The sequence below is a fragment of the Neofelis nebulosa genome, chromosome 2 (assembly GCF_028018385.1).
Source record: "Neofelis nebulosa isolate mNeoNeb1 chromosome 2, mNeoNeb1.pri, whole genome shotgun sequence".
NCBI classification, from domain to species: domain Eukaryota; kingdom Metazoa; phylum Chordata; class Mammalia; order Carnivora; family Felidae; genus Neofelis; species Neofelis nebulosa.
The window spans coordinates 86,651,367-86,674,353 of record NC_080783.1 but is presented as its reverse complement, the minus strand read 5'-3'; the positions used below and the strand labels follow the sequence as shown (position 1 = coordinate 86,674,353).

At 37.4% G+C, this 22,987-nt stretch overlaps 1 protein-coding gene across 6 annotated transcripts in view; it reads right to left on the bottom strand.

Annotated features, from left to right (window-relative positions):
- ZEB2 (zinc finger E-box binding homeobox 2) overlaps positions 1–22,987 on the bottom strand; it is a 134,681-nt gene that overhangs the window by 21,156 nt on the left and 90,538 nt on the right. For all 6 annotated transcript variants that reach the window (XM_058715373.1, XM_058715374.1, XM_058715376.1 and 3 more), the window contains one exon: positions 19,148–19,219. In XM_058715373.1, the coding sequence (XP_058571356.1) occupies positions 19,148–19,219 (72 nt within the window). The remainder of the gene's footprint in view (positions 1–19,147; positions 19,220–22,987) is intronic.

Below are 22,987 nucleotides of genomic sequence, written 5' to 3'. Positions count from 1 at the left end.
CAGGAACCAGAGCATGTGGTGTGTGGTAGCCCTGTTAAGGATTTGAGTTTTATTCTAAGAGAAACAGGAAGCCCCTGAAGGGTATTAAGCAAGGAGATGATTGGATGAAGTTGTGAATTATCTGCATTTTTATTTTTTTCATTTTTTAAAAAAACATTCATTTATTTCTTTTGAGAGAGGGAGCGTGCACGAACAGGGGAGGGGCAGAGAGGGACAGAGAGAGAGAGAGAATCCTAAGCGAGGATCCATGCTGACAGTGCAGAGCCAGATGCAGGGCTTGAAGTCACACACTATAAGATCATGAACTGAGCCCAAGTCAGAGGCTTAACCAACTGAGCCACCGAGGCACCCCTTATCTGCATTTTTATTTTTTTATGTTTTTTTGTTTATTTTTGAGAGAGAGAGAGAGAAAGAGAGAGAAGGCACAGAGGATCTGAAGCAGGTTCTGCACTGACAGCAGAGAGCCTGATGTGGGGCTCAAACTCACAGAACCGGAAGATCGTGACCTAAGCTGAAGTCAGAGGCATAACCGACAAAGCCACCCAGGCTCCCTCTCCCCCCCCCATCTGCATATTTAAATGACAACTCTAGCTACGTAGTACGGTGGGGATTTCAGAAAGAGAAAAGTGGATTCTGGGAAACCAGTTTGGAGTCTTGTCATAAAACAGGCAAAGATAAAAGTTAAGGAATTGGTGATGGAGACTATGAGAAGTGGCTAGACTTGAGAGATACTTAAATAAAAACACTAGGCTTGGGGGAAGGATTGGGTGTACTAAGGGGGGAGAGGCTAAGATCTTTCCTTAGGTTCAAGCTTTCCAATTTGATGGATGATAGGTGACAGTCACCAAAGCAGAGAACACCAGAATTCTAAAAACACTTGAAACTATGAACTAAAACCTTGTACCAAATAAAAGAAAACTGGAGAGCATCACACTTTGTAAACTATTAAACTGAGTGCTAACGATCCTGACTAGTATGACCTCTTTTGCACTCCAGGTTCTAACAAGTTGACCAAGAGCAACAGTCTGATTCCAACACCCATATTTCCTTCAAATACAGGTTTGGAATGTGTAATAGTAGATTATGATTTTATATCTCAAAAGTTGTTTAAATCTTTTTTTAGAATCTTAAATATGTATGTATTTATTTCTTAAGATGTTATTTGTAAGTAATCTGTACACCCAACATGAGACTTGACCTCACAAGCCCAAGATCAAGAGTTGCATGCTCTACTGACTCAACCAGCCAAGTACCCCCAAGTCTTAAATCTTTGAAAAGAATATGAACATCGATTCAGATCAATTTTCCATGGGTATACTCGTGATACCATAGATGCTTTCCAAATGGTATTTATTGGTAGTGAATGTCATTCAACTTGCACCATTAAGTCTCTAGAGGTACAAAGAAACGACAACTTGCACAAACTCTTTGTTCATTGTTTTGGATCATCGAAGTGACTTTACACCTATCAAAAATCACCTTTTGTTTGTAAGGGCAAGAAAAGATAAGGGGGACAAAATGGTGGATCAAAGATGAACCACTTTTGAGCAACTTGACTGATTTGACCAGGGACTGACTTCTTTTTCAGCACTGTGGCGGTAGGAAATAATATAGCAGCTCCTTTCTAAACCCAGACCTATTAGAATGTTGTCAAATGTTTAAGGCATGACTTACTTAAGCTTTTCAAGAACACTGTCCTACTTGACAATCATTAGTGAAGCCTAGTAAACATGGATGGATGGACATTTTAACATCCTAATTTTATCTTGATATTTCAGCAACTATTGGAATTATCTGGCTATCTTTTCATGAATTTTCATTTGCATATGAATGTTTCCATCAGAAATGTAACCAAATGCAAATGCAATCGGATTTGCATTAATAGCCTTTTGGCTTAAACAGGAGGAAAATTCAGATTTTTCTGGATAGGCAAACTAAACTGCATCTAGAAGCACTACTAGTGTTTGGAGAGGCAATTCACTTGTTAGATCAAATTTGAGTATGCTAGGTTTCAGTGTCACATGGGATTGGGACAAAGACATCAAATCATATTCTCTCCTTAAGGATCATCTTTGATCATCTTTGTATCCTGAGCTTTGAGCATATTGCCTAGAAATTAGTAGGCTCTCAAGAATCATTTATGGAATGAATGTGGAATAAATTACGTGCTTAACATTAGTCTTGGTGTAGAAGTCTTCTAATAAAAGGAAGCATAAGATAAGATACCCACAGTTGAGCTAGGAATTCAGACCTGCTATTCAGGCAATTGTAGAACAATTATGGAATAAACTGTTTAGTGATGGCCATAAATATTTGCAAGAATTCAAAAGGGTTCAGTTGAGTATTCAAAAAGAATTTAATGAAGAAGATAGCACTCCATCATTTAAATCTATTTGCTCCATCAAGATTTTGTTCATGCAGTATAGGTATGCTATTACCTATATATGTCATGTGTCTAGAGTCAAGTGGTCTAGATTCTAGACTTCCATGAACTAGTCTAGGTCTAACCAACACAGGTATAATGTGGTTTTCCCTTGGTGTTGCTATGGGTACTTGTAACATATGGTTTTCCCGCTCAGTACCACAACATTTTCCTTTGCCTGGCATCGGCCCCCATATTCTCTACTGTCAAACTTTATGGTACCCAAGGGAGCTGCCATGTTAGTGCATGATTCTGCTCCCCTAGCTACAATGGCTTAATCTACACCTAAAATGAACTTATTTTAGTTCTTCATTCTCCAGGCCAAACTGTTGATTGGTTCAGGGGTAGCCAATGGATCCAACTGAGTCAGTAAATCATTTGCTTATGATTTTAGGACTTTGTTCCAAAGAGAGAATCAAGAGAATTTATTTCCCTCAAGTAACTGCCGCTATAAGACGTAGAACAAAGGAATCGATATATCTCATTGTAAGGTAAGAAGATTTATGAAGAAAGAGACTGAAGCAGGTATACAAAGAAAAGCAAAGACAAGATGGCAAGTCCTGATAGTACATTTCTAGCTATATTTGCTCCTGAGGCCAAGCTGTACCTGTGTCCTTCCAGTGGCTCTGTTGTCAATCCTCTTTAGATTCTGTGAGTTGAAAAACTCCCCTTTCTACTTTAGACTATGTGTGTTTCAGTCTCTAAGATCCAAAATCACCCCACTTGTTATATTTGAACAAACAATGGGATTAATTTTTGGTTACTTTCAAACTTGTTGAGAAGGATAAAGTTTTGGTTGTATACAGAAGTTTACATTTTTGGTTTTTACAAAGATTTTGTAATACTGTATAGTGGACATAGGAATGAGGTAGAAAATTCACTAGAAAGTTACAGAATTCCCCACTGCATTTTCTATTGTAAAATCAGCTTCCTTTTCCTTTTTTTTTTTTCTTTCTGTAATCCTCTTTACTCCTTGGTCTCCTTGGAAGAACTGCCAAAACACACTGACAAAGGATATTTGCATGATATTTATGATCAAACCATAACAAAAATTCACAAGAAACCTCAAGTGATTTCTTCCCATACCTTCTCCAGAGATTTTGCATTTAATCCTAAAATTTATCCTAATGTCTTGCAAATATTTCAACCTCCCCTAAGGTCAGGTAAACTTTTCTCTATCCAAAAAAAACCCAAAACCAAAACAATGCATTAATTAAAAATGTTTCTTCATCACCACGTGTATTTTAATATTGTTAGGATGAATTTCTAGGTCACTTCAAGTTAGAAAAGCCTCACATTTCTTGTCAGTATGTTGTTCACCCTTACAAATGTTGCTTTTAAAAAATATTTTTCATTTTATTTATTTTAGAGGGAGAGAGAGAATGTGCGAGTGGGGGAGAGGGACAGAGGGGGAGAGAGAGAGAGAGAGAGAAAGAGAGAGAGAGAGAGAGAGAGAGAGAGAGAGAGAGAGAGAGAATCCCAAGCAAGCTCCACACTTAGAGCAGAGTCTGACACTGGGCTCTATCCCACGACCCTGGGATCATGACCTGAGCCAAAATCAAGAGTAGGACACTTAACCGACTGAGCCACCCAGGTGCCCCACTAATATTGCTTATTAATGATACTTGCATAAATACTTTTATGTCTATCTTAGATATTGATATTTTTAGATAATGATAAATATAAATATGGATTGACTTTTAAAGTTATTCCTTAAAAAATCAAGTGATGTTGACAGAACTCTAAATAAAAGAGATATATTGGTCTTCAAATCAGTCACCTCCCATAATTGAGTTTTTAGGACACTTTCTCAAAGATACTTAAAAGCGAGGTTTGCTTAGTGTTTACAAATAGTTAAATCATAAATACTTATTCCTTCTCTTTTACTGTTTCCCTCTTTACTTCCATCCTTTTGCCATTTATTTTCTTTACTTGTAATGAGCATGTGTTCATGTACTCTATTATAACTGATCTAGTACCCCACGTGTTTTCAATTTTCATTAAAAAACTGAAGAAATATGTTTGAATATTATGCTAAGCCATTTTAATGAACATAAAATGAATAAGTAATTCTTTTGGAAAAGAAAACGTCTTGGAGGGTCGAGAAAAGCTGAAGTAAATACATGTAAGAAACCGAGTAGAATCATTCATCCATCCCATTGTTTAATAACGGTTTATTGAGTCCCTACTAATGCCAGAGAGTGGGCTTTGGGATGAGGATCCAATGGTGTTGATTGATAATTGCTTTCCTGCTTCTGTGATTCTCATATTTAGAGATATGTACATGAAATGCTTGTGGTTCTGCAATATACACATATAAACACATAAACATGTAACAGAGGATTGTGTGTGTGTGTGTGTGTGTGTGTGTATACTTCTCAGCAAAATGTAGAAATTATGTACATATCATATAATCTGATATTTACTCACTTCATATGTCAAGGTAAAGGGACCTGAAGAAGCAATCACAAATCTAGGTAACTGTGTTCATCATCTCTTAGAAAAATAGTCTCTTTACTAACAATCTAGAGGATAAGAAAACATGGAAAATTATTTTAAATTTAGTCTTCTCTATTGAATTTTTAAAGAAGCTCATACTCAGCATTCGTTGAGGTATATAAATTCTCATGGCTACCTTGTTTAAAGTTGACTAACTAATGAACATAAGCATTTTACCATTAAAAATGCATGTGTGCCTTTCTGTAGAAGGCTTCCAAAATACATATTGGCACCAGATATCTAAAAACAGCTGTGAGGGAAGAGGACGATCTTTTTCTCATCACACTGCTACACGGCAGGCAGCCCCACAGAGCCTCGACTGCTACAGAGGTGTGCGCAGAGACAGAGAAGGCTCCTTAAGAGCGACAAAGTTTTCTTTTCTTCTTGGGAATTAGCACAGCGTCTGGGTCCATCTCTCCGCGCCTCAATGGGAGCTCCCCAAGTGTAAGAACTTTAGGAGAGAGTGGCAGAAGGAATGGGGGTGGGGTGGGGATGAGATCTCTGCAGGATCAAATGTCTCCCTAAACAGCAGGAAGCAGCCCAGTCAGGGACACAGTCTAATTTCAAAGTGAGGTTTTATATTAAGGGATTGTGAACATCAAGATTTAGAGACTACTAACCTTGAGACAGTTTTGATTGCTATGTATTGGTACAGAATCCATGACTTTAAAGGAAAAAAAATCTCAAGTAAGTTCAAGTGTATTGACTTTTCACATTACTGTGTAATCTAAAATTTTGGACTTGGTATATTACTGAAAAGATTCTTAGACTCTGTTATGATATGTTAGAGGGGTTTGTAAAGTAAGGTGTCTTGCCCAGCAAATCCGCACTCTTTTTATATGCTTTTTGTAGAGACACACAACAACTGAGGGTGTTCTAGGACACTGGTTTTCACAATGTGGTCTCCAGGCCAACAGCATCGGCATTACCTGGGAGCTTGTTCAAAACAGAATCAGCAGACTGTGTTTTGACAAGCCCTTCAGGGGGTTCTGATACACGCCCAGTTTAAGAATCATTGCCCTGGGAATTCAATTATCTGCATCACCCAGGTAAAGAAGGTATTCAGTAACATGGTTTTGGGAAGTAGCTCAGAATTAGTCCCATATCATGTGGCCTTCCTGAGGATCTCTACCTGAATTCATAACCTCTTTCTGCACTTACTAAACATCATCTTCATAACTCAATCGCTGACCTTATCACATTACATTGTAACCCTTCGTTGACCTGCGGGCAGACTGCGTTTTATTCAACTTTGTACCACGAGTGCCTGGTACATTGCCTGGCACACAGCTAATGCTCAATAACTGACCGATTGGACCAGGTTTACGGTCCCTGGGCAACCCATTTTGGCTCAGCAACTTGTGATTTTTAATCTCAGTATCTTCATCTGTGAAATGAGCTGGTATATGCTTTCTGGGGTATCCTTGAAGTTTCAGAATTCCATACTTTCAATTAATTAATTGCCCTATCAATTTGCTTTTTTATTCACTGGCTAGGCCTAAAGAGGTTCATCTATATTCTTTTCAATTAAAAACTGAAAGCAACATAGCTTTCTGATGAAGGCAGCGTATACACAGATTAAGATTTTGGAGGTGACTAGAAACCATTGACAGCTTCACAAGGAAAACAGTGCTTATTAAATGTGGAATGAATGAAGGAGTCACTCAAGAAGCTTGGGCTATCAGTTATTTCTTGTGGGAACCCTTGCTGTTAAGTGGAGATAGCTGCTGCTAATCACAAACAAAGCTAATAAAACCACAGCATTCATCAGCCAGGAGGTATACACTGATTACAGTCTGAACATGGCCCTCCTGTCTAACCAAGTGCTACATCTGTTTTTCTGTCCTCGAAACCTCTCTTTTTCTCTACTGTATTTACTTATTTTTAATTTTTTTATTAATTTATTTTTAATGTTTATTTACAATTTTGAGAGAGAGAGAGAAAGACAGAGAGCGAACGGGGCAGGGGCAGAGAGAGAGGGAGACACAAAATCCGAAGCAGGCTCCAGGCTCTGAGCTGTCAGCACAGAGCCCGATGCGGGGCTCGAACCCACGAGTTGTGACATCATGACCTGAGCTGAAGTTGGACGCTCAACGGACGGAGCCATCCCGGTGCCCCTCTCTAGTTTATTTTTAAAAACTTAATGGGGCGCCTGGGTGGCGCAGTCGGTTAAGCGTCCGACTTCAGCCAGGTCACGATCTCGCGGTCCGTGAGTTCGAGCCCCGCGTCAGGCTCTGGGCTGATGGCTCGGAGCCTGGAGCCTGTTTCTGATTCTGTGTCTCCCTCTCTCTCTGCCCCTCCCCCGTTCATGTTCTGTCTCTCTCTGTCCCAAAAATAAATAAAAAAACGTTGAAAAAAAAAAATTAAAAAAAAAAAAACTTATTGTACAGAGTGAACTAAAAATCTTCAAATGAGGATTTACATGACATACCTGATGACAAAACTCCTCCAACACATAAGAGTGTGACAGATATTATAAACAACAAGAAAACGACATGCTTTATAATAGTATGGTTCCTTCCTTTGAGTATTTAGGTGTCAATTGAATGATCTCATAAACTGATCTTGCACAATTGAGTAACACTACACATCCACTCAACTCTTGCTGAGAAATAACTTATGATCAAACTTGTGTGGCTTCTGTTCCCCACATAATAAAGATAGCTAATTTAAAGTGTTTAATTTAGGGGCACTTGGCTGGCTCAGTTGTTGGAGCGTGCGACTCTTGATCTCGGGGTCGTGCGTTCAAGCCCTGTGTTGGGTCTAGAGAATACTTAAATACATTTTTAAAAAGATTAAAAAATATTTTAAAAGTTCAAGGATTTAATTTACACTCCATGTAAAAATAATATGAGGAAATTGGAAGTTATTAAACCTAGAGGATAATAATAGTACAGAAAATTTCGTACTCTTTTTCCCACTTTCTTCTATGAGAATGATGTGATGCACAGAATTTGTATTTAAAGAGGCCAAACCACTTGCCAGCTTCCTAACCTTATCATTAATATCACCATTTTAGGGGAGTTATACCTTGACACGTGGTGTTTCTTGCTTAGGCGAGATTTTCAATCTAGGTCTAGAGTCTTTCACTGCTCTGGAGACCCCTCAGAACTCAGAAGAATCTGGTAAACCTGGACATAGCTGGCATTTCTCAGTGGTGGTGAATCCCTGATCCCACCCCTTCCCATTCTGGCGTATACTCTGCTATTATCCTAATGCATTTTGTGAGCTATATGCAGGACTAATTACACTACATAATTTGTGGGGCCCAGTGCACAATGACAACAGGAGAACATTAAACCAAAGTCAAAGCCCTTCCAAATGTAGGGCCCTGGGTATAATACCATGAGGCAGGACCATCCCCTTCCCATGCCAACTAGCTCAGCCGGTGCTTTGTTTTCTTTGTTGATGCTTCCCAGCAAAAATTCATCAGAAGAAAAGGTATGGTGGGGTGGAGTCCAAAATTTCTAGTCTAATTTCCTCCTTTAACAGATGATACAACTAAGGTATAGATGAGGCTTATGATTCATAGAAAGTTAGACAAATAATTTCTGGAAGAGCTTGATGGAGCATTCATGTATCCTGACTCTTAACCCATTACTCTTTCCACTGTATCATAGTGACTCAGTATGAGAGAAAGAGAGAATGAGTGAGAGAGAAACCCATCTTTTAAGTTCTTCATTATGCCTAACTGATTTGACATGATTTGAAGAGGTCCTAGATGCTGACAACATTGCCGGCATTATAAATAGTTCTAAATGACAACATTATAACACCATAAAATTAGTATGGGGGAAAGCCATGGTGAATGCTGACTTCAATATAAATAAAAGATGAAATTTTAAACTTTTTCCCTTCATGTTCCTGCGCTTCTGAATCCTATACACTTGTTTCATTCCCTACCCCCCACCCCACCCCACTGGGCAATCCACATCCAAGTCTATTGGGGTAAAGAGAAAACATCATAAAAATTCTTCAAATTCTCTAATCAAGATGCTTACTTACAATTTCCATTTAATACTTAAGGATTTTGTTTTCCTACTTTAGATAGTCCTTATGTTTAATCGTGTTTCTAAAGGCACTCAGTATGGAATAACTTGATAGTAAATAAAGAATGTCTCAAGTTTGACTTAGGACTAGAGAAAAAAAAAAAGACCAATCCTTTATTCATGGTTCATTTTGCTTTTCCATTCCACATATTACTTGTTTATCCCCCCACATGCTTAATGATACCCCCCTACGTGCGTTTCACTTCTCCAGATTACATGAAACTGTGTCGTCCTGTCATAGTAATACCCCATCCCTCACAGACCTTTCCAGCACAGCCGCTCCTGCTGTCCTCTGTCAAAGCTCACAGAGCAAAGAGGATGGGTCAACACACTCCTCAATTCACATGGCCATTTCTAACCAATGTTCCTATGTTATTAATTTTCTGTCCGTTTGTTGGTTTTGGTCATTTATTCATTAATTCAACAAACAACCTGTCAACCATCAAGGTTGTATGAACACGGTGCCCATTTAGAGGGAATTTGGAGCAGAGCAAACTTAACCTCTACCCTCAAAAAACCTCCAGTTTGTAACTGCAGTTTTCTGAAGCTCTAAATCCATTTTTGCCATCATGGTTTAGGACGCTACTTGCATAGCTTAAGTAAGATGATACTTGTCCCCTGGTTGTATTTACCCCAGGCTGCCATTACTATCATTCTGGGAAACTTCATGGCTCAACAAATAGTCCAGGGAGATCCTGGCTTCGCAGGGCTTTGAGGCTCTTTAACAACAGGGATGGTCACACTTTGGTGTGGAGCTCATCCCGGGACGATTCTATCCCTACAAACCAGAAGATTTCAACCTTCTGCCCTTCCCCATCGTTCAGTTCCTCACTCCCTGGATGAAGGTCCTTCCTTGTGATGACCAGTATTCCTGTCCATTTCACCCGGTCTTCTTTTACTTGCCTCAGTTCACCTTGGAGCTTGAAATCATTTCCATCCCTGTCCCTTATTTTTGTGTCACTCTTGCCTTGCCAAGCGAAAATCCAGCCCCATTCTTGCCTAGAGTATCAAAAATGTCTAAAGAAACATAAATAATCATACAGACTTGTTTCAGTCCATGTTATCCAAATGGGATATTCTTTTATGATGGGAATTGAACCTCCATACACTGTCCACTGCAATTACTCTAAATTTCCATTCTTCAAGATTCCAACCCCACTCCCTTTCCTTACTGTCAATTGATCATCTCTTTTCCTACTTACCTCAAACAGTGCATGCAACCCATATGACGTGAATTCTCTGAACTACCCTTAAATTCGACCAGAATCTCTATAATCATTCTCCATTTTTCTTTTGAACCTACTGCTAAAAAAGATGTTCCTCTGCCCACAGCCAAGGCTACTCTCTAATGCTACTTCCTCATAACTACTGATAACTTACTCCATCCTTTACCCAGTCTCCTTTTACATTTTCAACTTTCTCCATGCTTCTCTTCTGCACAGAACCATGTTTAACAAGCCTTTCTCCTGACGAAAATGTCCTCTGAATTTTGTGGTCTTCTAAGGCTCTCTATCTTCATGTCTCCAATATTTGACCCTACACTGTCAAAAACCCTCTGCAATATTTAACACCTTTCACTCGAACCTACATAGCTTGTTGATTTCAAATAAAACATCTTAATCCACATATTGTTATAATATTAATAACAATAATAATGACGGCTAGCAATGACTGAACATTTATTATGTCTAACATTGTGCTAAGCACTTTACACACATTTCTTATTCATCTACCATTGTTTTTTTCACCCAGTTGAAGGTAACTCCTTAATGACAGTGACTATTCTTTGTATTTTTCATGATGTCTAACAAAATGTCTCAAACTTCGTAGGGTCACCCTAAGTAACTATTGATCTGAATAGCTAATGAGGCTATTAATTATTTATTTATAAATTTTGCTTTCATGTCATTATGATTTTTTTAAAAGATTTTATTTCTAAGTAATCTCTACACCCAACGTGGGGCTCCAACTTACAACCCCAAGATCAAGAGCTGCATGTTGTACTGACTGAGCCAGCCAGGCGCCCCAGGATTTGGCATTTCTTAAGAACACAAACTATGTCTTCTATTTACTTACAGTTTCTTTCTCAAACCTCAGTTCAAATTCTGCACACAACAAATACCGTGACGGAAAAGAATAAATGTAGGTATCTTAGTGGTTAACAAGTGACAAACATTTTATTACTTGTTTATTTGTTTGTCATTCAGGACAGGAAGAAGAACAACATATAATTCCTGGTGCTAGTCAGTGATCAAGAAAAGTCTTTGACGGATTTCATCGTTATACACAAACATTGTACATCCTCTTCTACATTTAAGAAAGGATGCTAGATAAAGATGAAATGAGATAGAAGACTAAGCAATTCCTTCTTAAGCTTCATATTTTGACCTCAAATGCATTGTTGGAGCAGTGAAAAGACATCTTTCCTACAGCTTGTCTGCTTGGTTTTCTAAGCTGTCAAAGGAATTTAATGGGCAGAGGCTCTCAAAATTGACTGGTTAGTCCCTCCATTACAAAGCTGTTAAATATTGCAATTTAGTTTTCTAGAGAAGAAGTTAGTGAGGAGCCAGTGTTATTGGGAGGTTCAGCATCCATTTATTTCTTAGGGAATAAAAATGGTTTAAAGCTTATCTGGAGATACAAACCAACTGGCAAAATAAGCAAATCAGGGTAAGCATCTAGTATATATTAGGCAGTGCACTAGGTACTTCAAAAATAATATACCATTTAGTTCCTACAGTGAGACTTTGTACATAGGGAATCATTGTTTCCACTTTACTGATGTAGAAATGAATTCTTTCCATTCCAGTTTATGTAAGTAGTAATCGGTAAAGACAAAATTCCAATGTTTATCTGACTGTAAACTAATCTGGAGCATCCCAGACCAATATTTACCTTTCATGGGTAAAAGCATTCCTATATTATCCTTAAAAGATTGGAAGCATGTTGAATGACTACAGTTAGAGTCAACGCAGTTAGTTCTTGGACAGTAATTTTGTTGTGTTATGTAAGATTAAGAATGGAGACCTAAATTGGCCTTACCCAGTTTCTAGATGGAAGGTGGTAAGGTGCTTTTCTTTTCCCAGCAAAGGAAGAAAAGGCACAGGTGGTTATTAATAGCCCTTTATAACTAGAGTACTAGATTGTCTGAATAAATATAACTTACACACATTCAAAGAGAAAAACATCAGGTGCCTATTGGGTCTTGCTATGCACGTGGAACTGCGTTAATGCTAATGATCACCAAGCACCTAAGATACATTCTTGTTACTACGAGCACGTAGGCTTTATAATGCTCCTAAGTTTTTCCGTTTCTCTAATCTTCTTTGAAAATAGTGGGTTTTTCCCCCACATACTCTTGAAAATTCTACACAATAATTTTATTCTGAATTTGAATCTCCTTAAAATATGGAAGATGTAAGGTTCTTTACAAAAGGGTATTCTTCGTCTTATGTGTTAAAGCCTACAATTTTCTTTCATTTTTGAAACATTAAAACCAACATAGAAATATTAAATGCAATATAGAAAGTTGTTAATATAAGTCAGGGTTTCCGGTGCTTCATGTTGTTATAAGTCAACTTTGCTGTGCTGCTAATCTAACTTGGTTGTAAAAAAAAAATAGTGACACCGTACATTGTTCTTCTTTGCCTTTAACAAGTTGATTTCAGGACTTGAATCCTGGTGTCACTATCTGAAGATACTGGACTTAATCCCCTCCACAAGGAATGTTTTCCCATATTGTGACTTCCTTTCTCAGAGTCCATTTCTTCTCCACCAAATATTCATTCATTTGTTTGTTCGTTCATTCGTTCATTCACTCATTTATTATGCCAGTCATAACGTGTACCATATGTTCACTGATGTACTGGGCACTTTGAGGCAAACAGGGAATAGTCCTTTTCTTAAAGCAAATATTTTGGGGGCCTTTACTAAGGCTAATATATACATTATTTATTTAGTTACCTCAACAATCCTATGAGGTAGTGGCGTGATAATATACCCCCATTTTACAGCTCAAGAATTCTCTTCATAAAATTAACTAGGCTAAATAGGTGCAAACATTAGAAAGGGGAACAATTCAACATGCTAGAATTACTGGTGTCCACTTGAGGGCTGTGGAATTTCAGAGAAGGAAGAGATTGATGCGGTTTGGGGTGTTTAAGAATGACCACATTATGCAAATGGAATGTGAACTGGCCCTGAAGAACAGAAGGGTAGGTAGAGTTTGGATAACTGGAGGAAAGGGAGCGAGAAATTAGGGTCTCAAGGAATAGCATGGGCAGAGATTCAGAGGTTGGTATAAATGTGATTCTCTGTTGATATTACCAAAAGATTTGGTCTGATGAGAATAGAACACTGTTGGTATGAAATGGATGGCACTTAATACTGGTCTGAAGAATGTGGGTTTTGTCCTTTGGGTACTAAGAAGCAATTAAGGATTCTAAGAAGGAAGTTTGACCAATGAGAAAAGGGTTATAGGATGAATGTGGACTGAGCAAATAGAGGAGGACATGAAGGATGGACACCAGTCAAATGTAACTGAATCTTTCTCATTTGGGAGATTGGAATAACAAGAGATGAAAATGTCTGGTTGGTTATTTCATGTCAGGTGTCAAAAATATGTCAACCTGGAAACCTGAAGGGGAAGTCCAAGCTTTGTTTGTCTCTCATTCACTCCCTCCATTTTTTTAAAAACTCTTTGTGACCTAGACCATTCTAGGATCTATAAGCAAGAAAGTGACCAAAACTCCATTACCATTTCTGTCCTCAAGTAGCTTTTAATCTAGTGGGAAGAAACATACCTGCAGGTGACTAAGTATGAGAGAAAAATTAATACATTCTAAAAGAAGACCCTCAAAGGAAGGAGTAGTTGATCTTGAGTAGGAGACTATAAGATGGCTTCCTGGTAGAGGTGGCTTTTAAGAATGCAGATGATGCTGTCAGACTAAAAAGAAAGAATGGCTTTCTACGTTGATGGAAAATCATAAGCAAAGGCAAAAGAGTATAAATGGTGAGCAGTCCTTCAGAACTGAAGCATATGCCAGGAAGTAGTAGTAAAGCAAGATGGTGTTGGATCAAGAGGATATCAGTTCGACTCAAATGCCAACTCAGTCTGAAAGCAATGGAGAGCCATGCAAGGTTGAGTACGAAGTGGAGCTGGAGATGAGTTACCATTATTCACTTGCCCTGAATTAGGAAAATTCACTTGCCCAGAATTAGGAAAACAGCTTATTACTAACTTTGTTAGTGTGAAGAAAGAATTAAAGAAACTAGGAATTGAAATGGAGCCTCGTTAACAAGGTGTCATAATAGTTCTAAGGAAAGACGAGGATTTAAATCAGGGAAGTGAAAAAAAACGATGGGGAGAAATAAAAGTGATATATGATATTTATGATAGTAACCAATGACTAATTAGATAAAGCATGTAAGAGTCAAAGATGATGCCATGTTTTCTATCAGGACAGCTCATCAGAGTGGTGAAAAAACATTCTGAAGTGAAAGGTTATGTCAGGTAATTTAGATTTTTTTCCGAATCTGCCATCAGTTAGCTATTTGGCACTTTTCACGGTTTCCTCAACTATCAAAATACAATTAAGAAACTGTTGTATAGTATAGCTTTCAATTTTAGAGTTCTGTGATTGAATTCAACTAAACTCCATTGCTTCTTGCAGCTTTAAACTCAGCAGAATATATGAGGACGAAGATACTTTTAGATTTTAAAGGACTATTCTATCCATCTATATGAACTTAATTAATTTCTGCTATTTAATAGATATGTAGAACTGAGAAGGAAATTCAGAGGTGTTTTCCTTGCTTTTAGTTGGGAATGAAATTTGTGTGTTGAATATTCAGAGAAAAGTACTAGACACATTATCTTTGTCTTTCCTTCAGAGCTTATTCCCATTAATAACAACACTTTTTATCAGAAACTTTGCTTAACCTGTTTAGAATGTATCTATTCCAGGGGTGCCTGGGTGACTCAGTTGGTTGAGTGGCCAACTCTTGATTTTGACTTGGGTCATGATCTCATGGTTTGTGAGTTCCAGCCCTGTGTTGGGCTCTGTGCTGACAGTGCGGAGCCTGCTTGAGATTCTGTCTTCCTCTCCCTCTACCCCTCCCTTCCCCACCCCCCCAATAAATAAACATTAAAAAAATGATCTATTCCAATATCTGTTGATTCTGCTTTGATTAGAAAAGAAAAATGGTTATCTGCTATCAAATTAATTCCATATTTATTCATTAAAAATATATTTATTGAGAGCTTGTTAATTTTAAGGCATTCCAAATATAGAGGACAAACTGGTGGTTACCAGAGGGGAGGTGGGTGGGTTGGTGGTTGGGTAAAATAAATGAGGATTAAGAGTGAACTTATTTTGATGAGCATTGAATAATGTATAGAATTGCTGAATCACTATATTGTACACCTGAAACTAATATAACCTTGTACATTAAGAAATAGATACAATAAATTTTGAAAAATTAAAAAATAAAATTGAAAAGTAAAGTTTAAAAAAATTTTAAGGCTCTCTTATAGGTAATGTGGTAGCCTAAGAAACAATCCATGCTCTTGGAGTTTGCAATCTAATTTGGAAAAGACAGCACATTAATTAACAACATACTACAGAATTTATGGCAAGTTTAGGTGTTTTGTTCTATGAGCATTCACTGGAAGAAGATATCGTTATAGATTGGGATGGCTAGAGAAGGTCAGCCAATAGCTGGATCGTGTAGGACTTGGGTGGAGACAAAGAGATGGTCCATTAATAAGCAATTTCAACCAGAAGAGATGTCTTATTTCAATTCCCCATGTATTTAGCAATCAAAAAGATTCTGGGGAAAAGAAGCAGTAACTTACGGTTGTGAAGAAATACATATTTACTCTCTAAAAGGGCAGAGTTATAAACTGAAGGTCACCAGGAAATTCATAATTAGCAAGTCCAATGTATTTGTTCAGCATTCTTTCAAATGTAATTATTTGAATCTTTTGATTGAATTGACCATTCTCTACTTTTTGAATCTTTCTTTGCCTTCTGGCTGTTTAATTTTTCTCTATCTTAATCTTTTTTCTTTCAATGAATTTGATTTTTCTCCCTACCCACCAGCAACCCTGGCCTCATCTTTCTAGCTGTTTCAATAAATACACTCTCAATTGTTAGTTTCATAGTCCCATGATGGTAAATACTATCGGAATATATTTGCATCACTCTCAAATCTCTATCTCTAGCCCTGACTTCCTGTGTTTCAATTCCTCATTTCCAATGAGCATGCTCATATTCACATCCATATATAACTCTTCTATGAAGATACTTATGTCTAAAGACTAACTTAAGGTCTTCTCAAAATGGGATCCTCCTTCTTTTTATCTTTTAATCAAGTATTCCCATGTTCTAAACATGAAGATGTGTAATCTTGAGGCCATTTTGAATCCATCACCCAGAGATTCAACTGTTTGTTAAGAAACCATGCTGCTAATTTCACCACTGTCACCACCCTAGGTCAAGCTTTTTATCACTTCACACCTGAGTAACTACAATGACTTCCAGTTGGTCTCATAAAGTCTGGTTTTCCCCCACAGAAATCATGGTAGTATAACATGACGTAAACTCTTGGGTCTGGTGCTTTACATTCTCCACCAGCTGGCTTCAACTTAAATGTCCAGCTTCACTTCCTATGAATCACTTCCTAGGACCCTCTGATTCAGGTGAATCCATTTACTCACTATCCTCTGAATAGATTTCACAGTGTCCTTCCTTGGCTCACATATTCTTCTGCTAGAAAGCCCTTCCTTACTTCTCTATGACCACTGAAAATATACTTAGTTCAAATTTCGCCTCTGTCATGGAGCTTTTTCTGAATACTTATCCTGTAAGATTCCCCGCACTTTTATGATTTGAAATAATTATAGTTCCTACCATTTGTTGCACATTTATCACATATTTTTCTTATTGTTCTGTTTTTCCCTTGTGTGTTAGTCTCATCTTCCAAATTAAATAATAACCATGTCTTAGACTTCCTGGCCCATCTTCGACCACACACACACCAATCGTGAATATATAGAAGATTCTCAGTGAATACTTTTTCATTTAATTAGTGACTGAAAACATATGAACTCTCAGGAAGAGTAAGTAAGCATCAGAAAAAGAGATGTTAAAGCCAGGTAAAAGAACATTCATAATTGATTTTTAACTCTATTGAACAGGAATCATTTTTATTAATCTCATTTTAGACTTCAAGTGTATAAAACAGCTAGTAAATAGTCACTTTGTGGGATAAATTTACATTTGTGTCACTCAAATGTCTATAAAGTTGATAAAAGTTAGTGTTTATTTACGCTGGAAGTTGAAATTTGACATTTATCTTTAAAAAAATCATGAAGCCGGGGCGCCTGGGTGGCGCAGTCGGTTAAGCGTCCGACTTCAGCCAGGTCACGATCTCGCGGTCCGTGAGTTCGAGCCCCGCGTCGGGCTCTGGGCTGATGGCTCGGAGCCTGGAGCCTGTTTCCGATTCTGTGTCTCCCTCTCTCTGCCCCTCCCCCGTTCATGCTCTGTCTCTCTCTGTCCCAAAAATAAATAAAAAAAAAATAAATAAATAAAAAATAAATAAATAAATAAATAAAAAATCATGAAGCCATTTTTGATCCCATGAGTTGGGGCATTATAGAAAGTATCTAATTTATGGTATCTCTTTATTATTATGTTTTTATATGAATTTGTTATGTCTTGTCTCTATTTTATATGATGATTTATATACCCTGCAACAGAGAACATTGAAACTAGAAATATTCTCAAGAATCAGCTAGTGTGCTTCAGGTGGGGAATTCATTTCTCAGGTGGGAAAACGGGGTTCCGAAGAGGGTAACTGACTTGCTCAAGGTCACAATCTAGCTAGTTATTGCCAGAGTTATACCTAAACACTAAGATAACTCTTTCCTAATTCTATACCTTTTTCCTAATCCCATATTGCACAGTCTCATTTTTGTACCTTAAATTGACATGCTGAAATATAAGAAACATTACAGTTGTTCATTATTTCTCTTATTTTATACCGAAGAAAGTGAATTAGTGCCTTGTAAGTTATTAATAAGAACATTCTAACTAGAAGCACAGCATGAGCAGTTTATTATGATGTGTATCAACACAAGGGAGATATGACTATTGTCTGAATTATTTACATTTCAAAACTTCGCAAAACTGTAACTTTTTTCCCATTGGTGAGTTGAGTGGAAATACTTATGCGATTTTTGTTTTGTTTTGTTTTGGAAGATAACCTTCGACTGGGCACAAGGTTCATATTTGTAATGGCAGTGTGAAGGATTGTTTATAACACCAAAAATAATTAGCCTTATCCAGGAAAAGAGAGATAAACGTAGTGAGTCAATGTACATTTGCACTGGTGACGTGAGAATGCAAGGCAAGACGCTGTTCAGTTTTGGGGGAGGAACATGGAATGTCACAACTGTCCTGAAGTCCCATACCACAGCAGGAGCAGAGTAAAAGAAAACGCTGCTTACTGCTTTCTTACTGTAATTTTTTTTAGCTTCACTAAAAAGAAGTGAAATTGTCAATTCTCTATAAAACTTCTGCCTGGAAAACATTATTTAGAGGAGGTGGAAGGTACCGAGAATTAACAGTGAGGAGAGAATAAAAAGGAAGTCAGATGATCAATTTTTGTGAGGAATGTACATGGAAATTTGGTTTGTCTTCCTGAAAAAAACATTTACAATCTAAATTAAAGCATATCATTTGAATTCTCGATGACTGATATCAAGTGGTGGCCAGAAGAGGCATATTACATTCTAATTTTAAGATTATTTATGCAGCCTTTTAAAATAAAAATTACTACCAGAAATTTTCCCAACTATGCTTTGAAAAAAATATGTTTATCCAGTTCAGTTTTCTCAACTTTCACAGGTGAATCAGGGGTTTAAGAATGAAAGATATATTTGCTGAATAAAATAAAATAAAATAAAATAAAATAAAATAAAAATAAAATAACATAAAATAACACAAAATAAAAAAGAGAACTCTGATTTGAAACAAAACAAGAGACTTGTAATGTCTGACTTAATTGTTAAGTCATGGAGATCCAAATGGAGGGGCCAGTGTTTCTTTTCCTGACTCACCAAATCCACATGACACAGGACAAACCTGATCTTGGCGAGGTAAACACAACTTACCTGTACCATTGTTAACTGCGGTCTGGATCGTGGCTTCCGGCCCCATAGTGTCATAGTCTTCCTTCATTTCTTCTGTGGGGGAAAATTATCTTTAGCATTTGAACACTGTAGAAAGGCTTACTATACTAAGCATGCCAACCACAGGAACAAGGAAGATTCTTTTAAAGGAAACAGAGAAAAGGCTTGTTGTAAACCTCTAAACAATAGCTTTGTTCAGGCAGTTGAATGAATCCAATAGTGCTAGCTGCACAAGAACTTATTTACTTTAAGCATTACTGCAAGCTGTGAAAAACAGAGGTGCTTCTTTGGGGCAAACGAAGGGCTTTTCTTCTGGTGGCAGCTCTCGGGACAAACAGGGGGAAAGATATTATTTTTTCCATACGAGTCAAAAGCAACGAAGGATTTGTACTTAGGGAGAGGCATGCTAGTTGCTGGGCCTCTGGTAACTCAGGAGGACTCGTGGCCAGTCAGAATCTCATGCTTTCTCCCCTCTTGGAGGAGCTATGATGGGGGCCAATCTGTGCAGGCATATCTTTTTAAAACCTAATTCTACATATCATAACTTGAAATTCCTGGTTTATAAAACAAACATCCCAGAGATCTTGAAAACACCTGTTTCACTGTTTTATATAAACTCCTAAAACATACCTTCCTTAAGCTTTTCCCTACCGTTCCATAAATATCTTTCTTCCTTATCATTTAGGCGACCGTATAGAATTGCAGTCATCTCCTGAGGAAAAACGTACCGGGGCAGCAAGAGCTCAATGTGGTGATGAAGATGAAACTATGTTAACACGGAGCTTGAAGATGCATAGGTGATAAAAGGTGGTTTTCCACAATGGCAATATTTTGAATTAGGGAGAGTTTGCAAACTGGGAGAGCTCTAGAATGTTCTGCCTCCCAAATTATGGAGTATGTGAGAGGGCGGAGAAGGACAGCTGACAGTCAAAAATCCTCCAAGTCAGTAAATTAAACCCGGACTTTAAAAAATTGTATTTTGACAATAACAAGGCTAAGAGAACCAAACACGATCCAGGATAAATATCTCTCTGATCGTCATTTGACTTAAAACCAGAGAAACTTTATAAATAGGACTCTGCAAATTCCCAAATTTATCCTGACCATTCTTTGCTTATCACATTCTAGTCATAATTATCTGGTAGAAAAACAGGTTCTAGCAAATGTTACAGCAAAATTAAAATATATGTTTTACAAGTTGTATCCTGCAGCCTCTCTGTTTATGTTATCAGAACTAAAAAAAAATCATGGGCCTTTTAAGGTAAAACACACAGATGTATAAATAGATGCTTATTTAATGCTACTACCCATAACAGTCAGATGATTTGAATGGTATTTGTTTAAACTGTAGGAGCACTTTCATTTGTCTCTGGCCCTGGACTTCTCTCTCATTTAAGGAATATTTTCGCAGGGACGTTTTGCATAAAACATTTGGAAGTTCAATATACAGCCATATTGTATTGTCAATTGTAATAATTGATCGGTTGAAAGGCTCCCTCATCCGATATTTTTATCAGTCTCTGGAAGGAATTAAATTAAGGTATTTCTGAGAAGTTCAGTGCTGGCTATAAATATAGCTTTTGTGTGTTTCTTCCTCGCTCATCTCATGTGATTTCTGGTAGCCAAGAGTCAGAACAATCATAAGTTTTCCATCTGAGAGATCAAGTCACTGAGGGGAAAACAGTTAACAGCATTTCTTTTTTTTTTTTTTTTTTTTTTTTTGCATAATAGTGGTAATGTTCAGGATTTCTGCTGCACTTCCTTCCTCATTGTCATTTTCTTATGAAAAAGTAAAGAGAAGTTACAGTAGGTGGTTGCTTCCCAAATTATTAAACGCCGGCTATACACATGTGTAGTTGGCATCTTGTGGGTATCACGTTCTGTGGTAATACTTTGGCTATAACCTTCTTTTACCAGAGATTATGCAACTGAGACGGTGTCACTCGTACCTAGAATGTACTTTGCCTCAACTTACTGAGCATCAACCTTGCCTTTTTGGAATATCAGGCTCAATTTATTATGATGAGACACTAATCCTTTTCAGGTATGTTTCTGAAATACCATATATATGCCTACTTGATGAAGTTTCATGTGACTCCACATTCAGAAGGCCACAATAATAGGTCGGTTAAGAATCCCTCCTCTGAATTCATGGCAATCCGGGCTGTCCTTCTGCCTCACACCCGACCTTAAACATTTTCCAAGACAACTCTGACTCAGCATACTGTGTCTAAAACCACACAGCATATTTGTTTTTCAAACACTTGTAAAAGTTTGCATTTTCCAGTCACCCTTGGGATGAAGGTTTGTAAAAATAAAGAGCACTTTCTTCCTTAAGATGAAGAATCCTTGAATAAGCACAAAGAGGCCAAGATGCAGGTGATTTATTTAAGTCTGTGTCAATGATAATGATGTCATGGTTTCCAGCACACTGTGTCCACCCCATTGTGGGACGAAAGAATGTCAAGGACAATTCTAAACACAAAACTTGGATTGTGCTGGAACCGGAAAGGCACAGTAAGAACTCCATTGCACTCTTCAGTTCAAAACCTGCATCCTGCAGACAAACCACAGAAAGCCTGCGAGAAAGAGTAAAGGACAGGGGGCTTATCTCACAGTAAAGCTATGTGCTGAGGTACTATGGTAGACAGCCAGGCACCAGGGATAAAACACTACTAAATAAAACAGCACCAGAATTAGAATTATTGTCTATATTGTGTGTTTTGAACAATAAATAAGAAAAATATTTTATCAGAAGAAAAATGTGTTATCTAAGAGTCAGGATAAACAATGAGTAGCTTTTTAAGACCAATTTCTTTTCATGAGACATCAAGGCACCACATCAGAGCACTTTTGGAACAATAAAAAAAAGAACAATAAATCATCACTAATCATTAGAACTAGACAGGTAATAGCCGGGTAACTTTCTTGGTCCAAATAGCCAAATGAGATTAGGGATTTACATTTTATTTAATTATTGTGACTCCAGAATGCTAGTTTATTTACCATAAAGGTAAGAGCAAAGAACAGCCTGTTCATTTGTGTCACAGGCACCATTAACTACAGGTGATAACAGGGTCTGTAATGCATTCATATGGATTATTGTATATTAAAACATTTAGAATTATGATCCATGACCAGCACAAAAAGCTGCCATGATCCTGAACTACTACAGCTTGACATGACTGTTTTGGCTGTTTTTCAATTATTGATCTTAATTTTTTAAAATTAAACTTTTTTTTTTAAGAAGTTTGGAGCCGTACATTTGTTATATCGTTATTAATTATTCCTTTAAGGGTGGAAATTCTAGTAATTGGTCCTTACCCTTGATTTCTAGATATTAAAATTTAAAGCATCAGAACATTCATTCTTATAGCCCTGCATATCTAGTTCATTAACAAATATGAATAGCTAACACCAGCTCATTTAAATAGTATGTCTTACATGAGTTCTCGCCACACTCTGTTTCTGTCACACTGCTCCCAAGAATCATTGGCTCTTATTATACATGTAAATGGCTATCATAAAAATAAAAATTTCATTTAAGATTGTTAATGACTTCTGCAGCAGTCAGACTTCCTTTAATGATCATCCTCTGCCCCTAATTAAACGTATTTATCTTTCAAGCATCTTTGGCTGAGTTCTCCCTCATAGTTGAAAATCTAAAACCTTAAGTCTTAATGGATATAACGATAAATGTTTATGTGTAGGATTGCTGAGATTCGAGAAACCTTCACCGAAAGCAAAATTGGAAACAGAAAGAATACAAAACTTGGCACACTAATTTAGGAAAACGAAAAACAAATACACTACACTCAAACT